Source organism: Macadamia integrifolia, chromosome 13 (assembly GCF_013358625.1).
Source record: "Macadamia integrifolia cultivar HAES 741 chromosome 13, SCU_Mint_v3, whole genome shotgun sequence".
Taxonomy (NCBI): domain Eukaryota; kingdom Viridiplantae; phylum Streptophyta; class Magnoliopsida; order Proteales; family Proteaceae; genus Macadamia; species Macadamia integrifolia.
Window position 1 is genome coordinate 21,113,705 of NC_056569.1, and position 9,170 is coordinate 21,122,874.

At 39.3% G+C, this 9,170-nt stretch overlaps 2 protein-coding genes across 2 annotated transcripts; both read right to left on the bottom strand.

Moving 5' to 3' along the window:
• Positions 1-1,182: 1,182 nt before the first annotated feature.
• On the bottom strand, positions 1,183-2,456 carry LOC122060200 (mitogen-activated protein kinase kinase 9-like). Its single transcript, XM_042623396.1, has one exon. The coding sequence runs from the start codon at positions 2,283-2,285 to the stop codon at positions 1,308-1,310; it is 978 nt and encodes a 325-aa protein (XP_042479330.1). The 5' UTR covers positions 2,286-2,456; the 3' UTR covers positions 1,183-1,307.
• A 3,417-nt stretch (positions 2,457-5,873) lies between these two features.
• On the bottom strand, positions 5,874-7,071 carry LOC122059338 (mitogen-activated protein kinase kinase 9-like). The gene has a single exon (XM_042622068.1). It carries the CDS (start codon positions 6,957-6,959, stop codon positions 5,970-5,972), a length of 990 nt encoding a protein of 329 aa, XP_042478002.1. The 5' UTR covers positions 6,960-7,071; the 3' UTR covers positions 5,874-5,969.
• Between the last annotated feature and the right edge of the window lie 2,099 nt (positions 7,072-9,170).

Sequence of the window (9,170 nt, forward strand, 5' to 3'; positions counted from 1 at the left end):
AGTAGTTTGAGAGAATATATGAGAATAACAGAGAGTTTAAAATATTTAGAATCACTCATAAAGTATCGTGGACATCCCCTACTTATAGAAGAGAGATGCATCTTAAAAACAACTGTCTGAAAGAGCCCAAATAATGTCACTCTAAAAGAGCACACACAGAAAATTAGCCATTGTTGGCATCCAAACAATTTTGAGCAATGATCAACATAAACTGTATTCAATGTTGGACAAAGAGTAATTAATGTCAGTATCGCTCTTGAAAAACTCCAACTATGAAAAATCTTTGACAGAGGTCTAACAACAAACCACTAATGCCATAAAAATCACAAATGACATCAGAAAAATATGGGTTAAGTAAATCAATAGGTAGGCTTGATGCTATTAAAAATACCAGCGGAAGTGAAGACCTCATTCTAAATGATATAGATAAAAATATTCATCTTTAGAATGATAATGACATTTTTAATTACAGTAATGTTGATCATTTATTTGATGCCAGAGATATTCAGAGTTTTATCTCCTATAACACTTTAATAGGAATGTTGCACTGAAACTGTATATATGACTTTGCTTCTTTTTTATTTTTGGTAAGAAGATATGTGACCTTGCTCTGTTCAATGAGAATGAAAACAACCCCAAACCCCATAAAGGAAAGAGAGTATATGATGAGTCTTTCTTCCCGAGAACCTTGACATTATACCTTATTATTATACTTCTCATTAAATAATATGTGTCTCACTCAACTCTTTTCGATAAGTAATGTCATACTAAAGGATTCCCCCCCCCCCCCCTCTCTCTCTCTCTCTCTCTCTCTCACTCACGCATCCACATACGCACACTCCTACGCAGCCTTTTTCTTCTTCCAAATCTCCTTGAAATTTCCTTCCCGAAACGACGGCCAGCTGCCAAGCCTTGCAGGCAAAAGATACAGTTTGAGACAAAGGCGGCTTTCACTCACGAAGCTATTATTTACTATTCCGCACGTGGCTCATGCATGACTTCATTATCTTTGGAATTTTCCTCTATCTGAAATGTCCTAAATACCCTCATTCACAAAATAAAACATATTTAACGGTCTTGAAAATGCGATGGGGGTCAAACCTCCCGAATCCTTGCACCATCAAACCTGTCAGATTGATGAGTCTTCCACGAAAAAGAAAAAATAAAAAAAGAACAAAACAATAAAAAAATTTAAACTCATTAATTTTCCCTATAAAATAATCTCATTCCAGGAAAAAATTCGAACTATGTACAGATTCCGGCACCGGCGATTATGAAAAAAAACCGGCGACTCTTAATTTCGATTATCAATTTTCAGATCCTTGATCCTTAGCGATGAAAGGATGTGATAAGAGCTGCGAAACTGTCCATCTATTACTGGAATCCTTCTGCAAACAACAATTGATGAAGCTCTGAAATTCCTCCGAAGCACTCTCCGGCAAGCTCGGTGGTTCTCCGAAACAGATGGCACACATTAGGGTGGCCCAATCGGGTCTCTGCTCAGGAGACAGCAAGGGGAAGTGACCCACATAGAGCTCCAATAGCGTAAGCCCCAAGCTCCAGATATCCGCAGCGTAACCGTTATAGTTGGAGCCGTAGGTATCGGGATCGAACCTCTCTGGGCTCATGTATGCGCAGGTGCCCACATAAGAGTCGCATCGTTCGAGCTTACCGCACATGATCTTGCTGACTCCAAAGTCTGCAATCCTGACCTCCATCTTCTGATTCACCAGCAGATTCGCAGGCTTGATGTCTCTGTGGACGATTTTCTGGGAGTGAAGGTAGTTGAGACCATTGAGGACTTGGCGAGCGATGGTGGAGAGTGAGAGCTCTGAGAGGCTTCCATGGGATTTAAGGAGAGTATCGAGTGTGCCGCCATCCATGTATTCCATGAGGATCGTGATGTCGCCGGAGGGTTTCTCGAAAATACCGTGGCATCGGACGATAAAGGGAGAGTCTGTACGGCGGAGGATCTCCATCTCGCGGAAGATCTGGCGGCGGACGGTGGTGTCACAGTCTCCATGGACGACTTTCAGGGCGTAGACGGCGGATGTGCGCTTGTGGCGGACTTGGTAGACTGTGCCCCCATTGCCGTGGCCGAGGACTTTGAGTTTCTCAAGGTCAGAGAGGCGGTCGACTTCTTGGGATGTAGTAGTGGTGGTGGCTGAGGAGGAGGAGGAAAGCAAACTGGGGGGCAGTGGGAGATGGAAGCGAGGGCGGCAATCGGCGGAGTCCGGCGAAGGGAGACGGAGATTGAGGTTCCGGCGTTGTCTAACAAGTGCCATTTTGGCTGGGGGGATGGGATTTTGGGGAAGACAGGAAGAGGAGAGTGACCGTTATATATGAATAGGGAGGAAGGAAACGTGGAGAATTAGTTGGGGTTGAGAAAAAAAACAGAAGTCCATTTCCACATTTCAAGTATCTTACGATTTTAAACTTCCTAATACCGGAGAGAGTACGTAAGGACGTCAAAACCAAAGTTCACTGAAACTGAATGGAGAACAGAGTCATTGACTCATTTACACTGAAATCAGTTTAATAAATGGTTTGGTTTTTGTTTTAAATTGGGAATATGTAATTAATGGGTGAGTGGTGGGAAAAAATCGTCTGCAATTCTGATTTCGTATAATTTCGTGAAATACCACCTTCAGGGAGTGACACGTGTATTGATACCAATGCAATAGTCAAGATCTGATTTAAATGACTCTTCATTGATTTAAGGTTTTATTAGTTGTACCAGATCTGGACCATTGCATTGGTATCAATACACGTGTCACATCGTGAAAGTGGTATTTCACGGAATTGTACGAGATCAGAATTACAGATGATTTCAACCCGAGCTGATAGCAAGTTGAATAATTTTACATCTTCAATGGTTGTGATTGAATATTATAAATCCAACGATTGAGATTAAAATGTGTTGTTTATAGGTTGCGAATGCTTAAGTGTTGCTACCTTTTAGCCGCAATTAATTGGTTTAATAATAATTATTTAAATCAATGATTAATCATACTAAATTATTTAAAACCATTTATATATACATAGTAATGATGATGATCCTAAAAATACATCTCATATTATGTGTTTTTGTTAAGTTTTATGGAGAAAGTTTAAACTTCATCCAAAGTGAAAGAATCATTAGAATCATTATTATTAATTTTAGAATCATTATTAGTACTTCATCTATTTGTTGTCAACAATTACATATTCTTTGGGTATGCTCAAGGCAATTATGGACTAAATATTCTAAGATAACTGGAAAACTCAACCTATATCGGGCATACTTGGGGCTACTTACATGGAGGTGTTTAGTGTTTTTTACTGTTTTCAGTGAAAGTTAAATAGTTCTCATTCAACTTTGGTATAACCTGATCCATGTGATTGTAAAGTCAATATGGGCCTGCAAGACTAGTTAGGCCGGATACCACTCGTTAGCAAAAAAAAAAAAGGATGAAGAATACTACGCAACAAGTTACGTATATTTAGACTCCAAATACATGGAAGAGTAGAACTGAAGCACAGACGTCTTTTCACAATCTAATTTCACTTCCCCATGTATCTAGACTTATACTACAGTACCAGGTAAGGTAAAAAATCCTTAAAAATTTTAAAAATGCCTCACGAAATCCTTAAATCCCTTAAAAAAACTTTAGAATATCCTTTTAGAGTAAGAAGTCTTGATTTTGCACAGAAATTCTTTGCAACTTGGAGGCCACAAATCCTGATTCTACTTTCTTTTGCCTTTTATTCCAGTTGATTTCGTTTAGCATCGAAGGATTAATTGGACAACTATTGCCAAATTCCGTTCAAGGCTGATGCCATAATAACCAGTCATGGTCCCAAGTCCCAACCATAGGTATCCAAAACAAGCTTTACCAGAAGCTTCAACGTGGGCTCTAAGATCCATGATATCCTAACAACTACTGTGTCTTGGGCTCCTCCAGCCCCTCCATCTGCCTTTACGTCACCCAATCTCTCTATGCTCTGTGTTCTTCTGGAAGGATTATAACTTTTTCTTCTTTTTAAATGGTTAATTTGCTTCCACATGTTTCACATGCATATGGCAAATCGGCCTTTGAAGTAGCCAATTCTGATCCGATCCATGGGCCCACTCCACTTTCCAGCACGATAATCGATAAGAATTCTTATGGGGATTCGGATGATCCATTTCTATCTGATTTGAGTAGAATTGATGAACCCTATTCCGATTCCTTGAACCATGGTAGCCTATACCTTTTTGGGTTTTTTTGGGTGAGATGGCAATCCTTAGCCCTTATACACTTGATATCAGATAAAAACCAATAGATATATAGCCCCAACCTTCGTCCATTCTCAACCTTAGCGGCCAACACTAATCCAATGTATTGCCATTGCCAATCAGTTACTAATTAAAGAAAATGAATAAGCTGTTGTATGTGTCAGTATTCAATATTTATCTTTTTTTGTCTTAAATATACTCATCTTTATCATTGTAATGACAGAAAGTAGAACATATGTTGGATGCTAACTCGTACGAACAACAAATCCTATCTCCTCATTAAAATTCGGGAAAAGTTTGAACATCTATTGAGCTCTCCCATCATGTATTTATCTCTCCCACTGGGCCATGGTTGTCCCCTCTTTCTCCGTTGTTTGTTGCCCACTAGTTTACTAAGAGCATGCGTTGGACTCTTACAACATAGCCAAACTAAAGGTTTTTTGGGCCCTAAGGTGTCAATTTGGCCCCACCAACTTGAACCTGCTCAAGGCTTGGCTAGCTAAGCTTTTCAGTCTACAAGGCGAGCCTGGATTGATCTTAACCTGATGCAACCTGACCCTATGCATACAATAAATATTATGTTTTATAAAATATATAAAATTTCATATTCCCTTTTCTTAAATCTCTATTCTCCACCATTATTAGTCACATTGTTCCAATCTTCATTCCAACCTTGTCCAACTTTGTTAGTTCCCCTTTTCAATATAAAATTTCATATTCCCTTTTTTTAAATCTTTATTCTCCACCATCATTAGTCACATTGTTCCAATCTTCATTCCAACCTTGTCCAACTTTGTTAGTTTCTCTTTTCAACTCGTACCTTATTCATTTTGAAAATATGTCTTTCTATGCTATCTTTTCTTGAATCTCCTTTAACAGAAGAAATAGACGCTCAAGTAAAAATACCAAAAAAAATCTAGTTCATTAGTTATAAGATTGACAGTCACACGACACCTCCATCTCCTTACTTTTTTTTCATGTTCTTTTTTTTATAGGAATTACTTTTTCATGTTTAACTGTTAGGAATTTGTACATAAAGAGAAAGGCTTATATTATATTATAATGTTACATATTATTTATATAATTTAATTACACCACCCACTTTTTAATGTTCATATAGGGACAACTAGGGCCATACAGGGTCCCTAGAATGGCAAGAAAATAGAGATTGATAAGATCAATCAAGGCCACGATTGGTTGGACTGGGCCTAGGTGAGATATCCCAATCTGAACCAAGGTGAGGCTTGACCGGGTTGAGTTGAGAGAACTTAAGGTTGAGATTTTACATTGGCCACCCCACTTCTTAGGGTCTGACCATTATAAGAAGCGGCAGTTCTATCCTTGATCATTCTCAAAATCCAATAGTTGTAAGAACTGTTTTATGGAATTCAAATCTATTTTAACTCTTCTATAACCATTTAATTTTAAGGTTATACACGTGCCATATAGAGATAAGAACACGAAAATTGCACAATTAAGAATGGGAGAGAATCTAATCCCAAAGTTTCATACCAATTTGACACCAAAGGAATGAAAGTATTAAGTCGAAATTTGTTAATTTTCCTTAATATCTCTTATTTTCCTGTAATTTAATTGTGAAAAGTATATAAACATATCCACACAAAAAGGATTATCATTTCCCGTAGGGATATGTACAGATTACGGCACCGGCGATTGAAAAAAAAATAACCGGCAACTCAGATAAGGATTTTCAATGATGAATTTTCAGATCCTTGACAATAAAAGGGTGTGACAAGAGCTGCGATACTGTCCATCTCTTACTGGAATCCTTCTGCAAACAACAATTGATGAAGCTCTCAAACTCCTCCGAAGCACTCTCCGGCAAGCTCGGTGGTTCTCCGAAACATATGGCACACATTAGAGTGGCCCAATCGGGTCTCTGCTCAGGTGTTAGCAAGGGGAAGTGACCCATGTAGAGCTCCAATAGTGTAAGTCCCAAACTCCAGATATCCGCAGCGTAACCGTTGTAATTCGAACCGTAAGTGTCTGGATCGAACCTCTCAGGGCTCATGTAAGCACAGGTACCCACATAAGAATCGCAGGGTTCGAGCATACGGCACATGATCTTGCTGACTCCGAAGTCTGCAATCTTCACTTCCATCTTCTGATTCACTAGCAGATTTGCAGGTTTGATGTCTCTGTGGACGATTTTCTGGGAGTGAAGGTAGTGAAGACCGTTGAGGACTTGACGGGCGATGGTGGAGAGTGAGAGCTCTGAGAGGGTTCCATGGGATTTGAGGAACGAATCGAGTGTGCCACCGTCCATGAATTCCATCAGGATAGCGGTGTCGCCGGAGGGTTTCTCGAAAATTCCGTGGCACTTGACTATGTAGGGAGAGTCTGTACGTCGGAGGATCTCAATCTCGCGGAAGATCTGACGGCGAACGGTGGTATCGCAGTCTCCATGGACGACTTTGAGAGCGTAGATGGCAGATGTGCGCTTGTGGCGGACATGGTAGACTGTGCCGCCGTTACCGTGGCCAAGGACTTTGAGTTTCTCAAGGTCGGAGAGGCGGTCGACTTCTTGGGATGTGGCGGTAGTGGGAGCGGTGCCGCTGGTGGTAGTGGCGGAAGAGAGTGAAGTTGGGGGGAGTGGGAGGGGGAAGCGTGGGCGGCAATCGGTGGAGTCCGGCAAGGGGAGGCGGAGATTGAGGTTACGGCGTTGTCTAACTAGAGCCATTCTGGGTTTGGAGGTTGAGCTTAGGTGGTGACTTTTTCGGGTAGGAATGAGCGAAGGAAGCAGAAGTGGCGTTAGTGATATAGTGATGTATAGCCGGCCGGGCTCGAAGGAAGAAACGTGGAAGGCAAGTGGTTGGGACTTGGGGAATGAATGAAGAAAAAGAAGACACAAGTTGGATAGGATGGTGGGCCCACACAAATTATTAGCATTCGGGATATTATCCCCACGTGATGAATTGTAGTCATTCCATTTCCTTATTTTATGGCATCAAAAATCCCTACACAGCTGAGGTGTAATTAGGGAGAGTTGGAGTTTGGATTAAAATTTTATTTTATTTCATTTATTTTTGGGTAGAACGGCAGTAGGAAAGTTGGGAACATGGTTTTAGTTAATGGTCTCGAATTGTTTATCAGTTAGTTCAGAAATTGATAGTGACTCTAATACGTATCAATTTATATTGGATGTATCAATCGTCTCATATCATTTTTCTTATAAATATTGAATTTTTTTTTTCTTTTGATTTTACTCTCTATCCATTTTGTATCACTGATCTCGTATCAACTAGATATCTGTATCAATCCTCTTAGAATGATAGTGCTTCCCTATATGTATGTATGTATGTATGTATTTTTTTTTTATAAAATGATATATATGTCTCCTATTATAGGAGGGGAGAGAGAGAGAGAGAAACACACAAAGAAGGACTAGCATGAGATATTTTATTAATTTTAATAAGTTTGGGATGTTTGGGCTGTATTAAGAGAACTATTAATGTAGTGCCTTATTTTCCACCGTAAGAATTAGGGATTTATTTTCTCCTTCTTGTCTACATCTCATCTTTTTTACAATAACATTATCAACTCAAGTCCGAAAGAATTTTCATCATTTTGCATCTAATGCCTAATTTTAAGTTTGACTTTTTTGAAGAAACTAGAACTTGTACCAAGAAGAGTTCTAATTTGACACACTAATATAGAGACGCCATAAGAAATTAAGAATGGACTTGTGAAAGGACCAAAATCTAAATAATACATCAATCCTAGATAATGTATAATTTCCTAGGTGAGGGATATGTACTCTGAATAATTTGTTGAAAATGAAGGGGATCGAACCTTTCCATAGAGTCCAGATACTAGAGAATGATTTCACGCATTAAGAAAACCCGGACGCACATCCCAATGTGAGATCTCTCCTACCTCTGAGTTCTATAAAGAGGTTCCTCTTATCAAAATGAAGGTACCACATAAGGGGTTAATTATATCCTTATTTTTTTACTTCATCCAATAAATTGATGTTTAATGACCTAGGATGGTGGATGAAGGGTCGGCCACCGGTGTAGGAGAACCTCCACTCTAGGTTTTGACTTCTTTGCAGCCAGGAGGTGTAGAGTTCTATTTTGACACACACAAAACGGAGAGTCAGCATAGAAGTGTCCGTCCAGGGAAGGAAGCTTCCTGAGCTTTGGATCATTGTGACAATATATTCATGAGCGGTAGTATAGGTATTTGAAGTTACCCGTAATTTTAGCTCGTCTGCTTAGGCACTTAAGCAGTGATGTCCGCTAAGGTGACAGAGAAAGGCGGCCTCATGGAGTGACGTCATTTTGGATGTCCCAGAGGAAGAAACGTCGTGAGAGAGACTCACAAGAGAGTCGGGCGAGGGGGACTCCTTTTTTATGCCAAATGGATCCTTCGTGTTGTTTTCCTTTCATTTAAAACAAAAAAGATTACTCCAAAGGCTGCCAGCTGGATAATAGACCCCACCAGTCGACTTCCGCTGCCGAAAGTGTCTTGATTATTGATTATTATTATCTTAAATAATTCTTAAAAAAAAAAAAATCTTATTTTGTGGAAAAATCCTAATTTTGTGTTTTCACATTTACACATGTGGTGGATGCGTGGTGGTTGGATGGCTCCCACATCAACATGGAGTTAATGATGGAATGCACATGATCATTAACATTGACAGAATTTTTTATATTTCACATTGGGATAGGTATCATTTTGTTGCCCTCTACGTCTCAGACTGTGTTTGATATCGTTCTAAAAAGATGTTTCTAGAGTTTTTATTTTTTTTCAGAAATAAAAAAATAGAATAAAACGTTTGATACATTTATGACGTATTTTGTTTTTTGTTGAAAAAAAAATGAAAAAAAAATACTAGGAACGAGAATTGACGGAACGATAAAAGGTAGTTCCGTTGTTTCAGTTT